The sequence below is a fragment of the Panthera leo genome, chromosome F2, assembly GCF_018350215.1.
Source record: "Panthera leo isolate Ple1 chromosome F2, P.leo_Ple1_pat1.1, whole genome shotgun sequence".
Lineage (NCBI taxonomy): Eukaryota > Metazoa > Chordata > Mammalia > Carnivora > Felidae > Panthera > Panthera leo.
Window position 1 is genome coordinate 43,946,444 of NC_056695.1, and position 26,284 is coordinate 43,972,727.

A 26,284-nucleotide genomic window follows, 5' to 3' on the forward strand; every position below is an offset into this window, starting at 1 on the left:
CAGTACGTAATACATATACAAAATATGCGTTAGGTGACTGTTCCTGTTCCTGGTAAGGCTTCCAGTCAACAAGTTTTGGGGGAGGCAAAAGTTATACTCCACTGCCCAGGAGTCAGTGCCCTTAACCCCCGAGTTGTTCAAGGGTCAACTGTAATTAGTCCAGTCAAGACACCTGCTTAAATGTTTGCTATCATTTAATGATTAAAGTTTCCATATAGCAAAAAGGAAAAAACTGAAGGCATCCAGCAAACATTATCTTTGTAATTAAAATCTGAAAAGGCAATTCATTTCTTCCTAACTCTACCCAGAGATGGTCAACACAGATTATAAACACAGAATTTTTTCAAACTCCTTTTGTGGTCTTGTATAAAAGCTTAAAATAAAACACAAGGGGGGAGCTACCTCTACGCGTAAACACAGTTCAATGTGCTTCTCTTGTTATTTCTTATTAAAGCTACAAATTACTAGGAAAATAGTGCCGCCCACGGGCTTTCCAAGTTTTGATTTCTGGGGAACACCCAGATCAACAGTGAATGAGCCAGGCTAGCGAATGATAGGCACGCAGTATGTTAGTTGGCCCTGAAGAGAAATAGCCAGTTTGTGAATGAAACCTAGGCCTTGCAAGAGGAGTGCCGGCTTCATACTCAGTTAAGCCTACTCTGGAAGCATCTAGCCGTGTGACCCAGGGAGAAAATGTTTGTTCCACCCCAACACCACTCCCAGGAAAAGAATGTAGAAAACCTACACCCTACTTGAGCGACTTTGACCTAGACCCCCTTACCCGCTTCCACACTCTTCACCCACTCCTCCCTACCCCCACCCCATCCCCGACTTCCTCGAGAGCCCCTCCCCCGGACCCATTCAAAGCGCCACGTCTCCTAGCTCCGGGGCACCAGCCACCCGGCGGAGGCTTCCTGCAGTTAACCCCTCCCAGACTCCCGTCCAAGGTCAGCGATCCCCAGGCTCGGAGCCTCCACTAGGCCAGGACTGGTCACCACCAACCGCGAGAGCCACGCCCTCGACCCAACGGCTCCCGCCCCGCCCCGCCCTGCCCACGTGACACCCACGTCCCGCCCAGGTTGCCCACGTGACCCGCGGCCATCTCCCCCGCCCCCCTCCCCCCCCCCGCCGCGCGCGCGGCGTGGATCGCGGCCGGAGCCGCCATTGTTCCGCCAAGGGACGACAGCAGGGCCTGGCCCTGGCGCCGAGACGCCGCTTAGCGGCCGCCACTGGAGACACTCCCTCCCGCCGCCCCCCTCCTCCTGGCGGCGGCGGAGTGAGGCTGACTAGGGGGAACTGGGAGCCCCCTCTCCTGGCGGCGGCAGCTGCCGATCCCCGGCTCCGGCGCGAGGGGCGGCCGCGATGCGCTCGGCTTGAGGCAGTCCGGCCCGTCCCTTCCTCGCCTCCCTTGACTCTTCTACGGCGTCTGTGCGCCCCAGCGTCACCCTGAGAGTCTCTTTGACGGAGGGAAGATGGCTGCACAGAGCTGGCAGGACGACCTGGCCCAGCAGGCCGAGGAGGGCTCGGCTCGGCTGCGGGAAATGCTGTCGGTTGGCCTAGGCTTTCTGCGCACCGAGCTGGGCCTCGACCTGGGGCTGGAGCCGAAGCGGTACCCGGGCTGGGTGATCCTGGTGGGCACCGGCGCGCTGGGACTGCTGCTGCTCCTCCTGCTCTGCTACGGCTGGGCCGCGGCTTGTGCCGGCGCCCGAAAAAAGCGGAGGAGCCCGCCCCGCAAGCGGGAGGAGGCGGCGGCCCTGCCGGCCCCGGCCACCGACGATGTAGCCCTGTTGAAGAATCTCAGGAGCGAGGAGCAGAAGAAGAAGAACCGGAAGAAATTGCCCGAGAAGCCCAAAGTGAGTAGGGGTGGAGCGGCGGTAGAATAGGGGCCAGGGCCCGGCGTGGAAACCCTCGAGCGAGCGGAAGGCCGAGTCCCAGTCCGCCCAGCGGGGAATGGAAGGGGAAAAGAGTGAGGTTAGTCGAGAGCTGGGACTGAGCTCTCCCCAGGTGGAGGAGGTGATCGGTGGACACGTTACTTGGGGAATCGTGGAAACTCGGGAAGTGTAGGACGAGTGGGGAAGACTAGTTTCGAGGAAGGAAGTTAGACGGCGGCGTGGGGTACGTTTAAATAAAAGCGCCGGGAGGTCAGGCCATTTTCGGGAACCTTGACCGCCGGAATAACATGCCAACCCTTCTTGAGGCCTACCGGGTAGGCTGCGTGTGTGGAGAGTGATGGGACCTTACGGTGGTGCTGGGAAGTTGTGGAAAGACTGCGCCTGGAAGGCAGATGTCTACTTCAAGTTACATTGAGACGGTAGCCGGTGGAGGAAATACGATGACCTAAAAAATCTGGGGTTTACGGAGGATTAAAGGTACCCAGGTCTAGACGCGCTTCCATTTTAGTTAAACTGTTTAAGGGAAATGGTTGCCCACTCTTACTCTTGTGAATGCAGCCAATGGAGGCCTGAACAGGAGCAAGGCAAGAGGGAGTCGTTGCCTAATATACTTCGGGGTACATGGCCCCATGAGGGAGAGCTAAGTCAAGTTAAGCGGTGTGCGAGGTTTTGAAATAGTGAAAGGGAATGACAGAGCAGAATGGTGCTGTCTGAAAGAGATTTAGGCACCGTTTTACCGGACCACGTGTGGAAATGCAGAGAGCATCACATCCATTTTACCATGCTTTCCCGTTTTATTTGTACATTCTTTATTACCAGTGGATCTCCCATTATATCTTTTAGAGTTTTTTTTATAATACTTTACAAGTGGAGGGTGTGTAGAATTAGAAACAGCTAGGCTATTTTTATATACACTGAATTAAGCTCCTTACCTTTCAGTGCAACAAAGTAAATGTAACCCAGTCGTAGCATGTGAAATGCACTCTGATGTGTGTTGCCCGGTGGGAGGTATACACATAGGAGTGAGAATCAGTCATGGAGACTAATGTAGGAGACAGATTCATCAATTATGCTAATAGAGCACAGACAGGTGAGGCTTGGAGGGTGGGAGACTAATTCCATTGAAGGAATTTAGGAAAGTTCCTGGAGGAAGTGGGATTTGAGTTCAAACTAAAGCAATGAGAGTATTGTTGGAATAAGTCAGTATTAGAGAAGTGACAGGTCACAGTTGGTGCATAATTAGGCCTAGGTAAGTGTTCACATTTAGTCTGCTGATTAAGATAACATACAAAACTTAGAAAAGGATAGGACTTTGTCAGTATGAATTCTACCTTAAGTTAGAAGAGGAAATAGAACTGATTTCGAATATATATAATTACATTTTTTGAGCAGAGGTTACCGGAAAGTAATGTTACGGTGGATATAGAGAACCTGGCTCCAAAATAAGCGAAGAAGTGATCTTGAAAAAACCACGCACATTAATAACCCTAAACCCTGTGTGGATGAAGCAGGTTGTGAACATTTCAAAGCCCTGTCTGGGACATCTAGAATTTCAGGTAGACTTGAGTCGAGAGACAGGTGCTCTAGGAGTCCATCCGAAATGCATCATAACACTCAGACGACCTATCTGAAGAAGGAACAGGTTCCTGTGAAAAATACTCATCAGACTTAGGACTTACTCCTCTTTTTCATCTTAGTTGAGGAATGGGGCAGTGAATGAGTAAATAAATCTTAGTATTAAGCTTTGGGGAGTGAAGAATGGGATGACTAATCAAATTGTTCAGTGTTGATTGGGTGAGAAAATATCTTTGCCTACCTCATGGTATACAGGTGTTGGAGAAGTTTATCAACATTAACAAAATTGTGGCATTCTAGCTTTTTGACTGCAACTTACAATAAAAAACACATTTTCCATTACAGTACCTCCCAACTTCCACCCCCTTATCGAGAACACACACATATCAAACCATACGGTTTGTTTTTCTTTAATGATAGTTGTGACCCATCAAATTGGTTTCACATTTCACTGGGAGGCATGACCCACAGAAAAACACTGCTTTATGAGACTGAGAAATAGAAGCACCCATTTATGTAGTACTCCTGTGCTTTGCACTGTGCTAAGTATTTACTTGGAGAAAGGCAGCATACAGGTTGCAATTTGAAGGCAGTAAAAAGGAAAAAATATTCATATGTCTCATTGTGAAGGGGATACAAAAGTAGAAGCTCAGTTGCTCCCCAGGGAGATTTTATTCCAGTTGTGGAAAAGGATACGCTAAAAAAAATTAACAGTGCAAACCCATTGTGGGCCCAGGAGGCTGTGAAAGACCTTATCACGGAATCTGGCTTTGAAAGTCGGTAGGAGCAAGATAGTGGAAAAGGCTGAAGAAACAGGAAAGGCCCAGGAGAGGAAGACTTAACTCTGTCAGCCTGGCAGGAACTAAACTTGAATAAGGCATTTAACCTTGCTCTGTTTAGCTTATCTTGTTTATAAATTGAAGATTTTAGTTGAGTTAAAACATTGGAGGATTCCTCAAAATGTTATCTCTATTTGCAATGGAGTTGCTTTGAATGCTTATTAAAATTTATAGATTCCTGAACACCAGCACAGATCTTATAAATTCAGAATTCAAAAATCTCTGGAACTGAGTCCAGGAAATCTGCATTTTTAACAAGCTCCCTTGGTAAATCCTTGCTATTAGTTTAAAAATCACTCACTGGCATAGAGCCATAAGATCCATAGTAAAGGAGAGATTTCTAAGGGGTGTCATGTTTAATCTTACAATCTATCTCTTCATTACTATATCATTCTGATACACATTTTAGTATATACTTACTCTGATCCAACTAACTAGTTTTGTGAAGGGTTATTACATATTAAATGTTTTGTTTTCATCTTTTTATCCCATTATTTTTAGTTCTCTCTTAAATCATTGCAAATTTTGCAACTCAGATTTTTAAAATTTGTTTCTAGTAGTTTATTTCTATCTATAGAGTAGGTGGTATTTAGCTTTTTTAAACCAACACATTAGCACTTTTTAAAATCTTTATATCATTTTGATTTTTATCCCCTAATACTCTTGGCAAAGGTCTTTCAGGGTATGAATTGCAGTTTGTTTTCCTACTAAAAGTGAAGGGGGTGGCACTTTTCAATGGGCTTATTTCTTGGCATTTTTGGAAATCATGTATTTTCCCATGACAGCTAGTACAATGTAAGTATTAAATAGGAACTCAGTAAATATTTTTTAACTTGACTTAATCTGAGCCATAATTTAGATGGATGTGAGATATCATATAACTAACTGGTGTTTAACAGTTGTTGCCTTGAATTTCAACTAGAAGCCTACCTATAACCAGGGTCAACTTCAGTGAAAATTTGTATTAGTGAAAAGGTTATTTTTATATTAGTGTAGGACTTCTCATAAAGATTTGCCATAATGCAATTGTTGATATCTATAAGCTCACTGAATAAGTAGTGTTTTTGTCTTGTTTGCTCTTGTATAACCTTGCATAGTGCTTAGTACTCAGTAAAAAATTACTGAATGCATAAAGTAGTAAGATGCCCTACCAAAGTATTTATACCACTCATTCCCATTCTTCATGCCTGGTAAACAGCCATGTGAGCCACCTTTTTATTTTTACAGTGGAAGATGGCTGTGTTTGCCTCTTCTGGCTAAAATTTTATAAGGTCCGTCATTCTATAGCCAATAAATCATTCTAATAGTATGCAGCATTTTTCGTAGTCATTATTTCTGTTCCAGTTTCATTGCCACTGCCCTACTTTTGGACTTTATTACCTTTTGCTTAGACTGTACTAATACCATCCTAACTGGTTTTCCTGCTTCCAGTCTCTCTGTGGCCAATCCTTTCTACCCACTCATGCCAGTTAAATCTTTTAAAGCCCAGCTCTGACCATGACTTTCATGTTTGCGTCTTGTCAGTAGTTTTCTCATCACATGTTGAATAAAACCCAGTCTACAACATGGCACTCAAACCTCTTTATAATGTAACCCCCATCTTAGATTTATCTCTTAACTATTATCCCAAACACATTACCATTGGCTAGACTTTAGTGTCTCTTATTCAAACTATTTTGTTCTATTAAAAGCCCTTTATTTCTTTCTCTCTATGATTTCTACTTATCCTTCAAGGCCCAGCTATGGTGCTGTCTCTACTCTGAAGCCTTCCCTAGTTCTGCAGCTAGGGTTAGTCTCTCTCTTTTATATTTTTATTTTATATTTTTTATGATACCTGAAACAAAACTGAACATTGCCTGGGAAGGTACCTGAAGGGCAATTCAGATTTTTTCCCCAGCCCTGTGCATGTCTGTGAGTGATGAGGAGAGTACCTCAGGTATTAATTTTGGGATTAGAAATTAATTTTAGTGAGCAGGTGAACTTGCCAATATGGAATCCCTGAATAATGGGGATCAACTTCATATTAGTCTGTAACTGTAACTGGACCATTCCTCTCATCTCCAGAACCTCATGTCTAGGTTTATACTTGATTTCTTCTATTGGAAATCTGACATTTGTCTCAAATTTTAACATCTCCAAAACAATTCATGATTCCCTTTTCTCTCCTGGTCTTCCCCATTTCTGTAAATGGTAAATGACTGCCACCCATTCAGTTATTCAGTCCAAAAATCTAAGAGTCGTTCTTGATTCTTCCCTTTTTCCTCATCCCCTTGTATCTTCCGTACCTCATATCTAATCCGTCAGCAGGTACCATCAATTTTATCTCCAAGATGTGTATTCAGTCTGACTACTCTCATTCTAATGTCTATCTGGCCCCTTAGCTCACTTACAGAGTAGTAACCTCTGCACGTTGCCCCCCAGTCCTAAAGCCAACACTTGTCTAAAACCAACACTTCAGTAGCTTTTGCATTTAAAATCTAAACTCTTTCCTGTGTGGCCCAGCACCTGCTTTTCTTTCTAGGCTGATTTTGAGTTCATTTCCTCTCTTTATTACCTCCAACTATAGTGATCTCTTTTCAGTTCTTCACTCTTTTACAACCCAGTTCCTTTGCATGAACTATTATTAGCACTTCTGGGATAATCTTTTGCCTACTGTTCAAATCAGCCTGTAGGTCTTACCTTAAAACTCACCTTCCTAGGGATGCCTGGGTGGCTCAATCAATTAAGCATCCCACTTTGGCTCACGTCATGATCTTAGTGTTCATGAATTTGAGCCCCACGCGAGGCTATGTGCTGACAGTCAGAGCCTGGAGCCTGCTTTGGATTCTTTGTCTCCCTCGCTCTCTGCCCCTTCCCCACTCATGCTCTGTCTGTCTCTCTCTGTCAAAAATAAACATTAAAAAAAAAAAAAAAACCTCATCTTCCTAGAAGACTATTTACTGGTCACCCTAGTTGAAATAGGCATCCCCTTCTGTCTTCTGCGTCAACTTTTTGTATGTATTTATTGTAATTATCACAGTTTGTAAATTACTTACCCATTTATTTTTCAGAGGTCTTTTCCCTCCACTAGGTTGTAAGTCTTTTTTTTTTTATGTTTATTTTTGAGAGAGCAAGAGAGTGTGAGCGCATGTGCACTAGCAAGCAGGGGAGGGGCAGAGAGAGAGGGAGACACGGAATTCGAAGCAGGCTCCAGGCTCTGAGCTCTCAGCACAAAGCCCAACATGGGGCTGGAACTCATGAATCATCAGATCATGACCTGAGCAGAAGTCAGACACTTGACCAACTGAGCCACCCAGGCGCCCCTAGGTTGTATGTCTTGATATATATACAATGGCAAACAGTGCCTGGCATGTAAAGTGCCTTTGATGATTATTTGTCGAACTCAGTTCTGAACAAAGTATAATGATACCTCATAGTTTAATTGGATAATTTATTTGGCTAAGTAAATTTAGCTGTTAAGATATTCCAATAGAAGTATGTCTTTTAGGGGTGCCTGGGTGGCTCAGTTGGTTAAGCGTCCAACTTCGGCTCAGGTCATGATCTCACGTCCGTGAGTTTGAGCCCCGCGTCGGGCTCTATGCTGACAGTGCAGAGCCTGGAGCCTGTTTCAGATTCTGTGTCTCCCTCTTTCTCTGACCCTCCCCCATCCATGCTCTGTCTCTCTCTGTCTCAAAAATAAATAAGCGTTAAAAAAAAAAAAAAATTAAAAAAGAAGTATGTCTTTTATTCTAAGTAGTAATTTTGCTGTATTATCCCAGGTATTAGTAAAGGTAAATTATATCGCTTGCTACCTACAAACAGGATTTTCTTTTTACCTTTAAATCACTATTCCCCATGTTATAAGTATAAAAAGAAAAATCATTTGATTAAAAACTCCTGAGTTCTAGATAAACATTGCTGATTTTACAGAAATGGAATCTTGAGATTTATAGATTATAATAACTTATTTGAGGTCATAGAGCAAAGGAGTTTCAAAGGCTAAATGGTATGATAATTTGTAGCCTATGAATTCTGCTGTTATGTCCGTGTACCTCTCTGGTTTTCATAGCATGTTCAAGGCTATTACATTGCATTCAGAGAACAATTCCAATTTTCCCAGTAAGTTACAGCTCTCTTCTTTTTTTTTTTTTAATTTGCTTTAAGGTTTATTTATTTTTGAGAGAGAGAAAGAGAGCACGAGCAGGAGAGGGACAGAGAGAGAGGGAGACACACAATCCAACGCAGGCTCCAGGTTCTGAGCTGTCAGCACAGGGCCCCACGTGGGGCTCAAACTCACAAACCAGGAGATCGTGAACTAGCTGATGGGCACTTAACCCACTGAGCCACCCAGGCGCCCCTCTCTTTATTTCTTTCAAAATTTACTTTTAGGATCAAAAGTTTGGGGGCACCCAAGTGGCTCATTCGGTTGAGCGTCCATCTCTTGATTTCGGCTCAGGTCATGATCTCAAGGTTCGTGAGCTCAAGCCCCACGTTGGGCTCTGCGCCAAGCATGGAGCCTGCTTGGAATTCTCTCTCTCCGCCCCCCCCCCCCCCTTGCTCACTTGCTCACTGTCTCCCTGTCTCTCTCAAAAATAAGTAAATAATCATTAAAAAAATAGAATCAAAAGGTTGTGCTGAAAATTGTAGTGACTCTTACCAAAGCTCCAGAAATTTGGCTCTGTTTGGTTAAATGACAGGACTTTTTCATCTTGTCGTTGTATTCTGCCAAAGTCCTAACAGAGAAGACCTTTAATAATTATGCTTATCTTAGATATTAAGAGCAGCAATAAACCCTCTTAACACTTGAGGTTTCTTTTGCACTTTGACATTATTGGTTAATGTACTACTTCTCAAGGTTATGAAACCTTTGAGAGTATTTTTTTAATTTTATTTTTTAATTTTTTTTAATGTTTATTTCTGAGAGTGAGCAGGTGAGTGGGGGAGGGGCACAGAGCATCCGAAGTGGGCTCCATGCTGACAGCATGAGGATTCCTGGTGCAGTTAACAAGTTGATAGTTCGGAATCCCTGAAGAGAGTTGAGTCTTTGGCTAGCTGCTTGGAAGGCACAGGATCTTTACACTAAAGGAAATAGCTCAGGATATATATAGCATGATTTTGCAAATTTGAATCATAGGCCATATTTGTAAGATTGTACTCTCAGTTATTAAGAGTTTAAAATTGGGGTTGGATTTAAAAATAAGTTAGTAAATTACTATAATTAAAGCTGTAGTATATTTATATTTGACATATTCACATTTGGCAGAAAAAAGACACTTTCAAATAAATGGCAAGAAATTGTTCTATCTTGAATTTATATCAGAACTCTTCAAACTAAAAATATACTGACCAAGGCAAGGTCTTGTTCACTAAATGAGATGATGCATGTAAAGCATCTAGCAAGGTGCTTGGCCCACGGCAGATACTTGGGAATTATGTGTCAGGCCGTCTTCACTTTGTCAGCTAAAGATGATGCACCTTGAATTTCCATAACATTTTGCCCTTGATCTTTTTTTATGATGGGTGTAATATGTCTACTTATGCCTCCTGTATGTTCAGAATAACTTTAAGCTAAGAAAATTGAAACTCTGGTGAAATAGTAACTTCTCCGGGATTACACACATTGGGGAATTCAACCCTGGTTTCAGCTTGCCTTTAAAACCCATACTCTTTTCCTTTACGAGTAGGGTTGGAGGGGTTAGGAGACAGGGGCAGAGTATACCTTTTGTCGTGTATTTTAATGTATGCTGTTGTATATGTGTCTTCTTCCTTTGCTAGGTTCTGAGCTTCTTGAAGGCAGGGATTGTGTCTCACTTGTTTTTGTCTCAAGGTTTTAAGGGTTTTACGTATTACTCTTATGTTCACTTACTGGATAGTAAGTGAATGAACATAAGTGAGTATGATGTAATTTTCTTTTCTTAGAAAATGGTGAAACTATAAGCAGTTTTTTAAAAAAGAAAGATACTACATTGCTGTCTTTGACAGCAAGCCTGGACTATTTCTAGCCTCTGAGAGGCTGTGTTTACTTACCATTTGTATTCTGTTAACTCCCCAAAAGAATTTGTGTCTGGAGCACTGGGCCTGATGGATGCATGTAGTGTCTGTTGACCCTCTTGACCACCAGGACTTAATGCTGGTTGTAGGCTTGCTAGTTGTGACCTGAAAGCTGGACAAGGAGATGAGGATTTGAGCCATTATAGCCATGTTCTCTCATTTATTGTCGTTTTAACAAGAAACTTGTATGAGTACATATTTTCTTTATATTTACAAATGATGAAATAAAGGGTTAAGTCAAGGAAAATGCTTATAATCACAGTGATTAAATATAGAAGTCGAGTCTTAATCCCAGGTTTGTCCAGTTCCAGTGTCCATGGTCTCTTCATCTTCCATTTTTTTTAGTAGTTGGTAGGCTGCCCTTCTAGTTTCTTAAGGTGTTTCCAAGTAATTTGAAGTCATGGTTTTTATATTTTCTATCTAGAAATAAAATTCACATAACTAAGTGAAAATGGGATTCTAAATGGTTTCGTTTTAGAAGTCAAATGTTAAACTTTACATATGGTTATCTTAGACGTAGATTCCTTTGGAGTAGATGTCCGTTATTAAGCATATCTGCTTATTCTGAACCTCAAAACTCCTCAAGGGCAAATTCCTTTCATTTGTCCTTGTTCCTGAGGTCCCTAGCCCAGTGCCTGAAGTACTTAATAAACATTTATGAAATTAATAATTTAAGGGTTGACTAACATGAAAATTATATTTCCTTTAAATCAGGCATTTTTTAAAGTTTGTTTGTTCATTTTGAGAGAGAGAGGTGAGTCAGAGAGGGAGAGAATCCTAAACAGGCTCCACACTGGCAGTGTGGAGCTCGATGCGGGTCTCGAACCCAGGGACAATGTGATCACGCCCTGAACTGAAACCAAGAGTCAGAAGCTCAACTGACTGAGCCACCCAGATGCTCCAAAATCAGGTATTATTCAATAAGAGACCCTGCTCCCCTGCTGTGTGTCTCCTTTTTGCATTTTATTTTCTTGATTGTCAGCTAGGTATCTTCATTTTGGTTTATCGCCACCCCTCCCAACACACACACGCACGCGCACACACACACACACACACTCACACACTCACAATGTTCTTTCATGAATACGTTTTTAAAAGGATGTGGCGTAGGAGTTGGGGAATGTATAATAATAAAGCAGACATAGCATTGCCTATAAGGAGTTCATCCATCTAAGAAATGATTATGTCATTTTTCTGTTTCTGGTTGATTTTCACCAAATTCGGAGGATGTTCTTGTCTAATTTAAAATATAGCTTATATTCTATATGTGAAGTTAACTTTGGTTGGCCCTGGAAGGAAACACCTCAAAGTTTTCCAGAAAATTTTATACTAGGTTACAATGAGAGGCCCACATAATTGCTAATCTATGGAAACGTATATATTAAGGCTTCATGATGAGAAAAGATAATACCTTTTGTATAAGATACAAAAGATAAAACCCTGTTGGCAGTCAGGTTGAATTTGAAGTGTTGGTTTGCAGTTAGTTGCTTTTTCTTTTTCTCTTCCTCTTTTTCTCTTTTTCCTTTTTTTTTTAGACAGTGGAAGCACAAGTTGGGGAGAGGTGGAGCGGGGAGAGAGAGAAGGAGAGAGACAGTCCCAAGTAGGCTCCATGCTCAGCATGGAGCCCAACTTGGGGCTCAGTCTCACAACCCTGGGATCATGACCTGAGCTGAAATCGAGAGTCGGAGGCTCAAGCGACTGAGCCACTTAGGCACCCCTTTACTTAATTAATTAACTTACTTACTTACATTTAGTTACTTTCATGTGAGCAGATTTACGTAATATGCCTCCATTTCTGGATTTGCTGATTTAAATGTGGTTAATGATTTTCCAGGACAAGGCCTTCTTGACCAGCTGGTGGCAGGACAGATGAGTGTTGCTGGTGGGTAGGAAAGGCACAGCTGGCATTGTGTATCCTTTATTCATAGGGCCCAAGAGTTCTGTTGGGATAGGAGGAGTATTGTTTCATGTTATCTGGCATTTTGAGGAAGGGTTGTTGCTGACTCCCAAATGTTAGTGGAACATTGAGAAATCTGCATAGACCGAAGGAACAGCTACAGTTACAGTAATTGCATAAATTCATCTTACGAAGAAGGAAGTAAAAATGGCACAGGTTGGAGTGTGGGACCACCTCTGGCTTGCCGGTCATTTCAGAGTCTGTGAAATGGAAACGGTGTTCCTGCTGTAGCTCACGGGATTGAGGACTTCAGAGTTTATATTTGTTCAAAAGGAGATTGTTTCATCTTTCATTTGGGAGGCTGTATCACCAGTGTTTGCGTTTGGCCTCAAAGGAATTGCATTGAATTTTCTGTAGTTTTTGACCAATTAATTCCTCACCTTTTAGCAGTTAATAAATTAAGATGACTCCATGTAGTCATTTACATGAATAAAATGGAAGTGCTATAGTAGTGACTGTGATGGAAAGTTTCCTGAAGGGATTAGTTAAGTGAAGTTTCAGAAATGTAAGCCTGTGAGCTTCCAGTTAGAGACTGGAAACTGAAATTGAAGCTGCAAGATCGTTCAGGGGGCATAAGGCTTGTATAGAGAGGGTGAAGCTGAAGCAGACCACAGGAAATCAGAAAAGGTTTGGCTGAAGAGGATAATAAGAACTAACATACGAGAACTGACAATTGAGATGCTGATCTTGGAAGTAGAATTAAACGGTTTTATATTCCTGATGTGGTTATTGCTCTAAGTCCAGATTCCTTTCAGGGTTTTCTTACCCTTCTTTGTGTACCACCCCCCCCCCCCCCCCCCCAACATGTACATACACAGGGAAGCTGGTGAGAGGAAGCAGCACGAAAGTGACACAACAGCACAGGAGAAAGAAAACCAAATCAAGAGCAAGGAGGCCTGGTTTTGGCATCTGAGTTTAACAAATTGCTTAAGAGCCAGCAGATTAAATTGGGGTTAATTAGGATTTTCGTCAGCTAAAAGACAGCTTTTGTTTTGGCTTTTCTGCCATAAATCTTTGAAAAGCCTACAAATCGGGTTTTAGAATATTAATGGTCTGTTTCTCTAACTGTATATCCCTGATAATTTCGAACAAACTCTGGCAAAGTCACATTATAGAAACTCGAGCATCCTATTGTTTTCTGGAGTATGGTTCTGCTATAATGAGTAATCTTGTGGAAGTCTGTTCTGCAAGAACTGGAAATAAGGCAACTGAAACTAGTATATTGATTTACTAACTCATTGAATTATTGGAGTATGAGAATAAGCAAGTGAAAAGAAATAGTAGGACCCAGAGAGAAGAGGTTAGAATACCAGATACCTGGACTCCATTCTTCAAACTCTTGAATCTAAATATATTTCTGGTGATAGAACATAGAAATGTGGTTTTTTTGGGGGGGGGGGAAGGGGGGAGGATTAACCCCCAAAACTAGTGATTCTAATTAAAACCCAGACTTGGAATTCACAAACTTAATTTTACTCATATCTTTTTATTTTCGGAGTGTTGAAGCTGAGGTCACCTTTTTAAGCTGTAGCACTGGCTTGGTAAATTTCTTAATCCCAGAACAATAGAGCCATTAGATAATAGAATTACGAGAGGCATTAGAGATAATCTAATATAGAGGCCAACAGATTATGGACCAGGGACCAAATCTGGCCCTCTACTAGTGTTTTGCAAATAAAGTTTCATTGGAATACAGCCACACTCAATTTATTCATCTGTGGCTGCTTTTGTACAAAATTGCACTGTTTTGTAGTTGCAGTAGAGATGATATGGCCCACAAATCCTAAAATATTTCCTATCCCTTTATCGAAAAAGTTTACTGACTTTTAAATAGACCACATCTATAATTTTATATATGTGGAAATAAGACTCAAAAGATAATGAGTGAAACGTTTTGAGATTACACTACTAATTGGTGGTGAGCGTGCAAATATAGTTTAGTTCCCCATATTCCTGCTTTCATTCCATGAGTTTTTGTTGGAGGAACTGATACCCTGGGTGAGATCAGAAAATTTATTTGTGGTACAGGCTTTTGTTTATAGGTTCATTATCATATTACAAAACACAGTTATTAGAGATAGTAGCACATCAAGTCTTACAACATGGCTGTACAGAAACCTATTAAAGGTGGGTCGGGGGTAGCATTTGATTGTAGTATATGCTGTTTCTTGAGTATAAATCTTTGATTTGACCCTCCAAGCAGTTTGACAACAAGATTCTTTTTGTTACCTGTGCAGCCGAATGGACGGACGGTTGAAGTGGCTGACGAGGAAGTTGTCCGAACTCCTCGAAGTATAACAGCAAAGCAGCCCTTAGAGACAGATAAAAAAAATGAAAAGGTAAGTTTGGGAACATATGAAATTACATGCAAGTCTCTTAATAAAGAGAGTGACATATAAAAATGATGTTTTTCTGTTTCACAAAATTGTATGTATACTTCCCCATTTAAGGACAACTGAAAATATGAATTTATCATAGCAGATGGGTGGTAAAGGCTTAAGTAAGTTGTTTTGTTTTTTTACTTTTAAAAGGAAGGATGTATCACCAAATATTTTTAAACATGCTGTGGCAATATTAAATATTCACTTTACCAAAACAGTTTTATTTATGACTTGAGTGTCTTTTATAGGAGTAAGGTTGCAGGTATGTAACACCCTCTTATTTGAAAACAGGATTGTATTATCTTTGTTAATAGTACACTTCTGACATAAAAAGCTTACCAACTTGTTCGATGGTATTAAGTGTTGAAAGAGATTTCTGTTCTGATGGAGACATAATTGTCTACTTATTAGACATTTTGAGTTTGTTGAACAAAAGAGAATGTTCTGTGCACTCTTAAGTTTTCAAATAAGACAATCTGTCATACCCCATAAATGGTACATTCCTGGGGTTTTATTCAGTTTTCAGTGTTAGAACTGACCCATTTTTTATTTGACTTAGGCAGAATGTAAAAAGGAATTGTTAACAGTGCGTTGTCCTGCTGTGGGAGAGAAACTTCTCATTTAAGTCCTTTCGATACATTTAATACTTGTGCTCTTCCACTTCCTTTTTAAAACCCTGTGCATGCATAACTCCTTTTTAACAAAGAAAGACAAACCAAAAAATAACGAAAGGTAGATAAGTGGTTTCTAGAAACCAGAATGCAACAATTCCAGTCCTACAGAATAATAGTATGAAATGGTTGCTACACTTTCTTAACGCTTACAATTTTTAAAGTGTCTTTGAAGAATTGGCAAGATCAGTTCTCCTCCGTAACCCAGTAAAATTGGTCTAGGGCCAAGATGGCTGCAGGTAGGATGGCGTAAAATGAAGGATAGTTGTGGGCAAAAGTTAAATTTATGCCTGATTTTGCCTTTGGCAGAAAAATAAATAGGAAATAACTTGTATTAACAAGTAAGCATACAATTTCAGGATTGTAAATTTAAAGTGTGAATAGTTTATATGTCTGATACGGATTTGTACTCCTTCCCTATAATATTTCCTTGTTTCTGGATTTTCTTCCTACTAGTGAGCATTTTATACTTGTTCCTTTTTCCACTCCCTGAATTATCCTGAAATATTTGTAGTTGGAATAATTGATGAACTGCCATTCATCTCTGATTGGTTAATCATATATAGATCGGGTGTAGGAAGATGAAAAAACCACAGTTTAGAGTTTATAATCATTCTGAAATTTCTTATGTTAAGAAGTAATTACAATAATTGGTATTTGTTAAATATCTATAAAATGGCAGGCACTATGCAAGGCGGGGTGTGTGTATAATGTATGAATGTATGTACATATATCTTGTAGGGACAAAGTACGTATCGGGTGTACTTTTAAGACTTTATAGAATATTTATCCATGTTATTTTATTTATCCTCATAAGAGCACAGAGGAGGTGGTATTATACCTATCTTACAAATAAGAAACCTGAGGCATAAGTTATCTAAGCTATTAGATGTAGTCAGTTCTAACCCAGACCCATCTGACTTCAAAGTCTGTGCTTTTTACTGCTGTGTATTATTTCTGATCCTTTCATAAACTCTAGCAGGCAGGTAGTAACAGCCCCATTGTACAAATAAGGACTGTCAGCATGGAGGGATTTTGCAGTTTTACTCAGTGCACAGTTTCTGAGCTAGGATTTGAATCCAGCTCATTCCGGTGCCAAAGCCTATGCGTTTTTCAATCACTTGACAGTACTGCCTGCTTTCAGTTGCTGTTGCTTTTTCAGAACAAAACTTCTGCCTTTGGTTTGCTGTCTACTTGGTTAGGCTTTTTGCATAATAGTAAATGCTACAGCTCATGGCTAGTGTTTCTTTTTGCTGTCTGCATCTTGAATTCATGCTTTTTAACTTGGTTTAGCCCAAAAGACTTTATTTCAGTTCATTTTTTGTGCTATTGCACTGTTTTTGCATGTTGTAAATATGTGTTTTAAGGCTTTTTATTACTTTCTTTCTAAAGAGGCTTCTCTTAGATCTACTTATGTACCTTAATATGCATCATTGTATGTTTGTTTTTCTCTCAGAGCCACATCTAAGCACTCTAAGCTGTGATATTGAATACCTTGCCCTGTCACTTGAGTAATAAGCCTTAGAAGTAAAACATTGTCTAAAAACCATGTATGACAAGAGTTATAGATCTTGGGTCTATAAGCAAGTTAAACTACCATAGTTTTCTAGGTCTTTATTTGGCTGTGAAGGTCAATACTTCATTGATACTGGTCTCTAGTAGAGTAGACCTAGGACCATTAGCTGGCTGAATGCATTGTGCTATTGGATGCTGAAGAGAATAAGAATGGAAGAAGTACTTACTCTCAGAAAGACTGCAGTCTAGTTAAGGAAAGGCAAGCACAGGAGAAGATACCAGGTAACAAGACTTTGAGTGCCAGATAGAGGAGTAAGATTATCCAATTTGGGTGGCCAGAAAGAATTGACAATTGGACTCTTAAGGCTAGGGATGGTATTTTAGTAAGTAGAAGTGGGGAGGCCAGCTTTGGCAAGTGAGAGAGAAACAAATGGACACAATCAGACATTATTCAGCTGAAACAAAAGAAGATATTCTTAATGGAAAGCTCTCGATAAGTTTGACTGGTCAAGGTGGGGGTGGGGTATGATAAAAATAGATATGTTTAGCTGGCAGCAACGTTTATGATTAACAGGTCAGGCTTATATCAGTGATTATGAGGATCTGAATTAAGATAGAAGTGTAAAGATTGTTCGAGAAACAACAAAAACCAAAGTGTATAAAATTTGGTCACAATCAAATTTATGTTTATGTTCAGAATGAAGTCAATGGTGTCCTACTGAAATATCATTCATTTTTAGTATTAATAAGCTCTTACATTTTTTATGTTGCTACATAATACAAAATATTTTCACCTCTTTTGACCCTGTTGACTAAGTCTTCGTTGAGGAAGGAGAGGGGTACTATCATTTTTTTTTAAATACAGCTCATTAAAAAGAGTTTAGTGGATTGCCCAGCATCACATACCTAGTAAATAATGCTCCCTCAATTTCACGGAGGCAGCTGTTCTCCAAGTGTGGTTTGTGGACCCTTGGGATGGGGTCCCAGGGACCCTTTTGTTGGGCCCTGGGAAATGAAACTGTTTTTATAATAATTAGGACATTTGCCTTCTTCACCGTGTTGATAGTTGCACTAATGGTGCAGAAGCAATAGCAAGTAAAACTGCTGGCTTCCGAGCACAAATCGTGACAGAGACACCAAACTACTAGTAACTGTATTCTTTATGCAATCCACTCATAGTTAAAAAAAAAAAAAAAAAGCTAGTTTCACTTAAGAGTATTCTTAATGAAGCTATAAAAATGATCATTATTGGGGCGCCTGGGTGGCGCAGTCGGTTAAGCGTCCGACTTCAGCCAGGTCACGATCTCGCGGTCCGTGAGTTCGAGCCCCGCGTCAGGCTCTGGGCTGATGGCTCGGAGCCTGGAGCCTGTTTCCGATTCTGTGTCTCCCTCTCTCTCTGCCCCTCCCCCGTTCATGCTCTGTCTCTCTCTGTCCCAAAAATAAAATAAAAAAAAAAAACAAAACAAAAAAAAAAAAAAAACGTTGGAAAAAAAAATGATCATTATTAATTTTATTAAATCTTGACCTCTGAACACATGCTTTTTAATTATTTTGCATGATGAAATAGGAAGTATACCTACAGTATGCTGTGTACTGAAGAACAGTGGTTGTCTCGAGGAAAAACATTTGTGTAATTGAGTTGCAACCTAGACTAGTTACTGTTTTTACGTGAAAGAACAGCTGATAGATACCAATGGTTATTTAGACCTGGGTATTTGCAGACATTTTCTCAAAAATAATTGAAATGATCCTGTCACTTCAAGGAAAAGAATACTTAGTATTTGTTGCAAATGATATAATGATTTGTTTCTGAGTGAAAATTAGAAATCTGGAAAATTTGTATCTGCCACCATTAGCTTGACAGCATCCCTGTGCTTAAAGAATTTCTGATGAGATCAGTTGTGATATTAACAAATGGGATTATTATAAATACTGTATACAATGGAATGTTTTAACATTTTAGAAGATGTGTGTAACTCACTGAACCAGTATTTTCCAAGTGACCAGTACTTGCATGTTACAAAATCAGACAACTGTGAAAGTTTCATTAAATGCACAAGGTAGACCAATAGAGTGTGGAAAGTTCATTGATGCACTTTCAGATTCCATGTTGCAACAATTTTTAAGAAACTACCACTTGACAAGTTTCAGCATAATACTTTCCCCTGCCTCTACCTAAAGTCCCTTGTGACTTCCCATTGCTCTTACTCTACAACCTTGAACATAACCTAAAGGTCCTGCCTGTGATTCAGGTCTCTGTTCCTACCCCTCACCCTCTTTAAGTCTACACTCATTGGTTTTCTTTCTTTTTTGTAAAGCAGCTTTATTTTGAGATATACCACAAAATTTATTTCATATAAGTGTATGATTTTAGTTGTATCGCAGAGTTGTACGGCTCTCACCATAGTCTAGTTTTTGAACATTTTCCTCTGCCCACTACCAGTAACTCCCCATTTTCTCCGTTTCTTCTTAGTCCCAGCCCCTGTCAACCACTAACCTTTGGTGTAATGTCAAAGGATATCACAATTAGCTGAAAAAGCAAAAAACAACAACAACAAAACTATTAAAACGATCCTTTTAAGGGCGCCTAGTTGGCTCAGTCGGTTAAGTGTCCGACTTTGGCTCAGGTCATGATCTCGCAGTTTGTGAGTTCGAGCCCTGCGTTGGTCTCTGTGCTGGAAGCTCAGAGCCTGGAGCCTGTTTCAGATTCTGTGTCTCCCTCTCTCTCTGACCCTCCCCCGCTCTCTCTCTCTCGCTCTGTCTCTCTCTCTCTCTCTCAAAAATAAATAAACATTAAAAAAATAAAAACCAATCCTTTTACCTGGGGCACCTCGGTGGCTGAGTCAGTTGATCATCCAACTCTTGATTTCGGCTCAGGTTATGATCCCAGGGTCGTGGTATCCATGCTGGGTGTGGAGCCTGCTTGAGATTCATTCTCTCTCTCTCTTCCTCTTCCTCCCTCTCTCTCCCTCTCCCTCTCTCCCTCCCATCCCCCCCACCCCCCACCTACCCCTCTGCCACTCTCCCCGCTCTCATGCACACTCTGTCTCTCAAAAAAAAAAAAAAAAAAAAAAAAAAAAATCCAGGGCACCTGGGTGGCTCAGTTGGTTCGAGTGTCCAACTTCAGCTCAGGTCATGGTCTCATGGTTCGTGAGTTCGAACCCCCACATCAGGCTCACTGCTGTCAGCCTGTCAGCAAGGAGCTGGCTTCAAATCCTCTGTCCCCTCTCTCTGCCCCTTCCCCATTTGCACTCTCCCACAAAAAAAAGTCTTAAAAGACTTTTAAAAGTCTTAAAAATCCTTTTTCCAATTATATATCTATGTGTATGTAGTCAGATTTTCTTCACATGCTTTAAATAACGTATCACAGTAAAATTAAATGCAAAAGGAGGTATGCGAATCCAGCTATCTTTTATGAAGCCAGATATTAAAGATATTTGCAAACTGTAGAACATACCAACCATGCTGCTCACTAAAATGTTTATTTGTTTGTTTTGGAAAATACAGTTATTTATATAGGTGTAATTATACAGTATGTAATTAGTCTATTATTTTGAAATTAATATATTAAATAATATCTTAGTTTAAATGTATAGTATGTTAGATACCAGTAGATACAACCCATGTAAACAAAGGCTCTTTGATATCTTTGGTCTGTTTTAAGAGTATCCTATCACCAAGACGTTTGTGGAGTAGGAGTGATCAGTGTTTAGAAGACCATAGACAAACTTATTCCAAGGCATCATAGATTTTAAACAACTGTAAGGTGTAGTAGCTCTTAGCAAAACAGAGAACACTGCGTGCCCAGTGAATTTACATGCATTTGTGTTTTACCTTCCATAATACGTCTTAGAAACAATAGTCTAAAATCGGGGATTGGCAAACCATGACCATTGGCCATATCTAGCTCTCTGCCTATTTTTTGAAAGTTTATTGGAATGCAGCCACACTTATTTATTGTCTGTGGCTGCATTTATATTACAACAGCAAAGTTGAGTGGTTGCAATAGAGACCTTATAGTCTGCAAAGCATAAAATATTTATTGTCTGGCTCTTTTTTTTTTTTTTGCTGAACCCCTCTTTTAAACTTGTAATACAATCTTTTGGATTCATTAAAATATTTCATTATCTGGAATGCTTTGAATCTGATTGTGTAGGTCTTGGACTCTTGACCTTTTGGGCTCCTTGTGCCATAGAATCTATAGCTTCATGATTCTTGGGTTCCATCCAAGAATTAGTAGTTTCAGTGCCCCCTTTGAAGGTAAACACAGTAGTTTCCATCAAAGAGGGAATATCTTACGAGAGAAACCTCATTTTTGCCCCCTAGACTTTTCTGTCTAAACTCCTGACAAATAGCAGAAAGGAGACCAGAACCAGGACTTCTTCTCTAGCCCATCATTTTCCCATGATGCTGTAGTTGAATGAGGCAAGTGGGAGTGGCAAGAGGAGATTGAAATAGAGTGAGAAAATGAATTTGGTTTTAAACATGCTAAGATTGAGGTAATAAATGGAGTCTCCAAGTGGAATTAATTTATTAAGCTGTTGGAAATTTGAAAACCATGTCTGGGAAAGAGTTTGGGACTAGATAAAGTTCTTAAGAAAGGTTTCTTGTAAATTTTTTTTAAGATTCTGGGTTGGTTGTCATGCCGCTTGTGTGGTGTACCATAATTCGTGAGCTCACACCAAGTGTATTTAAATAATTTAATGGCTCTCATGAGTGTTCAAGTATACAAATAGAGTAGCTCAGAGGTTTTATTTTGGGGGCAATGAGAGTTGGGCAGACAGGGCCATATATAATGCAATTTATTTTTAGGCTCTTTTACTGATTAACCAAATAACTGCTGTCTGCAAGGTGTATTATTCTAGGCACTAGGAATATTAACGATTGATAAAACAGGATAAAATGGGAAAAGGGATGACTAAAATAAAGCAAATATATTCTCTAGTGGTAGGTGGTGGTAAGTGCAGTGAAAGAAAATCTAACTAACCAGGGTAAGGAGAAAGGTAAAGTACAGGTTGTGGGTACTTCCCTTCATCTACAATCCTACTCCTTCCTTGCATTCAGGGAAATGTATCAGACTAGTAGTGGGTGGAAAAATCTTGGCTGTAGTTTAAATTATACCACCACCACCACCACCACCCCGAAAAGCAGGAAAATCTGCTGGAACTCTCCCTACTTTTAAAAAGGTTTGTGACACTTTTTGTAATTAATCTCATCCTTACATCGTGTCACCAAGTTACCAAGATTAAGAACTGTTGGTATAGATAGTTCAGAGAAATGTAAATAATATGTTCTTTGGATCATCCATCCTTTGCCATTTATGCCTTGTTCATCTATATGTTTGAGACAAGTGAGAAAAATAAATAGTGCTGAATGTGGAGCAGTATAAAATAGGGACTTACCATATTTGTTTAGGCAAAAGGTGGATGAAATTGATCCTAAAGCAGTAGTTTTCAGACTTTTCAAGCGGCAATTGCTTAGTTTTCAAAATGATGAACTTCACTGACCGCTTTTAATTTTGTCAGGTATGTACATTTTTAAAATCACTGTCACCATCACAAAAAAGAAAAATTTTGACCCAATGGAAATAGAACAAAAGTCTCAGAAAACAGAATAGTTACTGCCATGAGTTAGGGGGAAATCTTACACACTAGCCACTTACCTGCGGACTAAAAGTATCATAGCATCCATTTCCAACCTTTAGGTTAGATCCCAGGGTTGTGGGATGAAGCCCCACGTTGAGCTCCACACTGAGCCTGGAGCCTGCAGCCTGCTTGAGACTCTCCTTCTCTCTGTGCCCCTCTCCCTCGCTCATGCTCTCTCTGTTTCTAAAATAAAATAATTTGTCTGTTACTTGTGAAAATTCTCATATCTGCACAATTTAACAGCTTGGGAGCAGTTTCCTAACAGAAGCATAGCAGCCCAGATTTTGGAGCATGCTTATCAAATCCCAGCTCTGACACTTAATAATTAGGTGATCTTGGGGTTGGTTAGTTAATCATTCTGTGCCTTCTTTTCTCATCTGTAAAGTGGAAGTAATAACATCTGCCTCATAGAATTATTTTGAAACCTGACTGGGTTAATTAGGAAGATCTATATAAGTGATAGTGATATAACCAGTTAAAACAAAAACAAACTTTTTTTAAGTCTTTTTAGTGGATCCATTTGTTAAAAATACCAAAGTAAAAAACCATCAGATTCGATTGCAGGAACTGCTGGTGTTGAGGAAGATTAACTTTTACTAGTTAGATTTCCACAAAAACCTTTGCATACTTAGAGGATGAGGTTGAAAAATTAGTGTCATGTTTTGACAAGCATGGCCTTCGTTTAAGTGAATCTCTATACTTTTGTCAAGTATGATAGTTATTAAAAGTATTAAAGTATCAAAATACATGAATTTAGAAGCTTATTCAAAAATAATGAAGCATGTTCAGTCATATTGCTGTCACTAAAAAATAGTTGTTTTACAAATGTATATACACTGTCAGGAGGGTGTGTATAAAATTTACAAAGAAACAATCTTGGGAGTGTATGTCTAGCATATCGTAGGGATTTAATAAATCTTGATTGCATGACAGCCGTTAGGAGAGGTTAACTAGCTCCATGGTAGAGGCTGACAAAGAATAGGAGGGAAGAACGTGGTAACAGAGGAGCTGGCACTTTGTATTTGCATTTTCCTTCAAAAGTGTTCACTGTAGTGGAGCTGCCCACAAGTAAGATGTTTACGTCAGTAGGACGGCTAAGGCAAATAGTAGCATGAATGCATATTTGTGTTAAAGCTTTTTATAAATACGTTCCTAAGTCTTGTCTGGGTAAGCATTATTCTTTGGTTAGTTACTTAACTAAAATCAAACAAGACCTAAGCCTAAATCAAGGTAGTCTGTCTTATTTTTCTGCAGATTTCATTTTAGTGACGAATCACAGTATATTTCAGTGTGAATATAACTTCTCTCCTTTTTTCATACTTTCTCTCCTTTAAAGTCTTATATATGCTTATGTATACTATTTTGTAGTTAGTCTGCTTTCACATCTTCTTTAATCTTTAAAAGAACCTTATGTGGGGGCACCTGGGTGGCTCTCGTTTGGGCGGCTGGCTTTGGCTCAGGTCACGATCTTACTGCACGTGGGTGGGTTTGCGCCCCGCATCGGGCTCTGTGCTGACATCTCAGAGCCTGGAGCCTGCTTCAGATTCTGTGTCTCCTTCTCTCTCTGCCCCTCACGTGCTCATGCTCTGTCTCTCTCTCCTTCAAAAATAAATAAATAAACATTAAAAAAAAAAAAAAGGAACCTCATATGAGGTTAGGAATTTTTGTCCCAAATGGCAGTTGGGGAAAGGGATTTAGAGGCACTTAGCCCAAAATCACATAAGTAATACATGATTAAATTTGTATTTAGAGTTCAGTGTAGAGTAACAGGATAGCAGAGTATTTGTGAGGGCAGGATCTAGAGTCAGAACTGAATTTTACTTCTGGATTTACCACTTAATAACCCTATTGTCTTAAGCAATTTATATAATCTCTTATGGCCTCAGTTTTCTTATCTGTAAAATGGAGGTACTTAACTTTAGTTAGTTCCTGTAGGTCTGTACGGTCCAATGTGGTAGCTACTTAATGGCTACTTAGCGTTCCTTCTCATACTATTAATAACTTTTTATATTCATTACCTTTTGAAATGTATTTGGGGTATGTTGAGTTAACATATGTTAAAATTAATGTGACCTCTTTCTTTCATCTTTTTGACATCTGTATGCTAGAAAACTTTAAATTACAAACATGGCTTGTATTATATTCTATTGTACAGTGCTGCTGTAGACCAGGGATGGGCAAACTCTGGTCCCCCAGATCAGCCAGAGGCCTATTTTGGTAAATAAAATTGTGTGGAAACACAGTCACAGCCATTCAGTTACATATTGTATATGGCTACTTTCATGCTACAGCAGCAGGGTTGTAAGATCACTATGTATAGAACTATATGTGCCCTGGAAAGCCTAAAATAGTTATTACTTGATACCTTATAGAAAAAGTTAGCTGACCTCTACTTTAGGCTATAACTGAAAAATGCTCAATGTGTTATCTTGAGTGGGTGTGAGAGACAGACAGTCGATAGAAAGTAGATTGGTAGTAGATGCTAGTGGGAAAAAGGTGGTAGGGACACTGACTGGTCATTGGTACCACGTTTCTTCTTTGGGATGATGAGAGTGTTCTGGAATTAGAAAATGGTGACAGTTGTACGACCTTGAATCTACTAAAATCCACCAAACTGTACACTTTAAAGAGGATAAGTATTATGGTATGTAGATGATACCTCAATTTTTGTGAAGTAGATATGACCTGGTTTGGTAGATGTCATAAAGCAGTACATGAAACATGATACATGTTAATGAGAACATGGAAAAAAACAAGTACAGATCAACTACAGGGAACATAAAAAGTTTGTTGTGAATAGTTGCTTATATACTCTTGTTGTCAAAGAATTTTTAATCACTCTTAAGAGCTGTCATTTATTGCTTACTCAAACTATCATTTACTGCTTTACCCATAAAGAAAAAAAAACTTAGTATCAAGATATAATCTTTTTTCTGGTGGTAAACTTAACTTGAAGATAATAAGATATACATAGCCAATCTCAGTTAAAAGAGTGAATATAGATTATAAGTAAAATCAATATTTGATGAATATTAGTACTTTCTTGGAAGCACTAATCTAAATATAGAAATCGTGGCTTTACCAAGTTTTAATGAGCAGCTTCTGAGAGGAGAAAATAATATTAACAGAATGGAATTGGAAGGCTGTTTCAAAATAACCCACATCTTGTATGTGTGTAGGTATTTTTTTTTTAATGAATTACTAAATACCTACCATATGCAAATCCTAGGTATTTTCGCATTGCTTTGAAACTGACAAAATATTAACTGCTTTTTCTGGTTGACTCTCTAATTTGCTATACAGCAGGGTATTCCAGCAATCTGCTTTATAAAATCCAAAAGCCACTAATCAGTGCATCATTTTCTTTCTCAACGCTAGCAATATTTTTTTAATTTTATTGCTCTGAAAACACCATATTACACTGCCTTATTTGTGATGGAAGTTAGGATAGCATGTTTTTAAGGGCACAGACTTTGAAGCCAGATAGACCTGTTTCCTAATTTGACTCTACCACTTACTAACTTAATGTGACCCTAGATAACCAATTTCATATTTAACATCTCTAAGTCTGCGTTTCCTCATCTCTAAAATGGGAATAATACCTTCCCTAATGAGTTTTTTTAGGGAATAAAGAAGAAAATCAGTGCAAAGTACTTAGCATGTAGTAACCACTCAATAAATTGTACCCTCCTATTATTATTGCCATTTAATGTTAATTTCTTTTATCAAACATTAAATTTTTTTGGTTGTCAGCATCATACATTTCATTATGTATTTTA

General features: G+C 39.6%; 1 protein-coding gene across 5 annotated transcripts in view; it reads left to right on the forward strand.

Annotated features, from left to right (window-relative positions):
* The first annotated feature begins 1,137 nt into the window (after positions 1 to 1,137).
* The window catches only part of MTDH (metadherin), a 57,210-nt gene continuing 32,063 nt past the window's right edge, over positions 1,138 to 26,284 (forward strand). For all 5 annotated transcript variants that reach the window (XM_042924435.1, XM_042924436.1, XM_042924438.1 and 2 more), the window contains exons 1-2: positions 1,138 to 1,853; positions 14,531 to 14,632. In XM_042924435.1, coding sequence (XP_042780369.1) covers positions 1,473 to 1,853; positions 14,531 to 14,632 — 483 coding nt within the window. In that variant the 5' untranslated portion in view covers positions 1,138 to 1,472. The remainder of the gene's footprint in view (positions 1,854 to 14,530; positions 14,633 to 26,284) is intronic.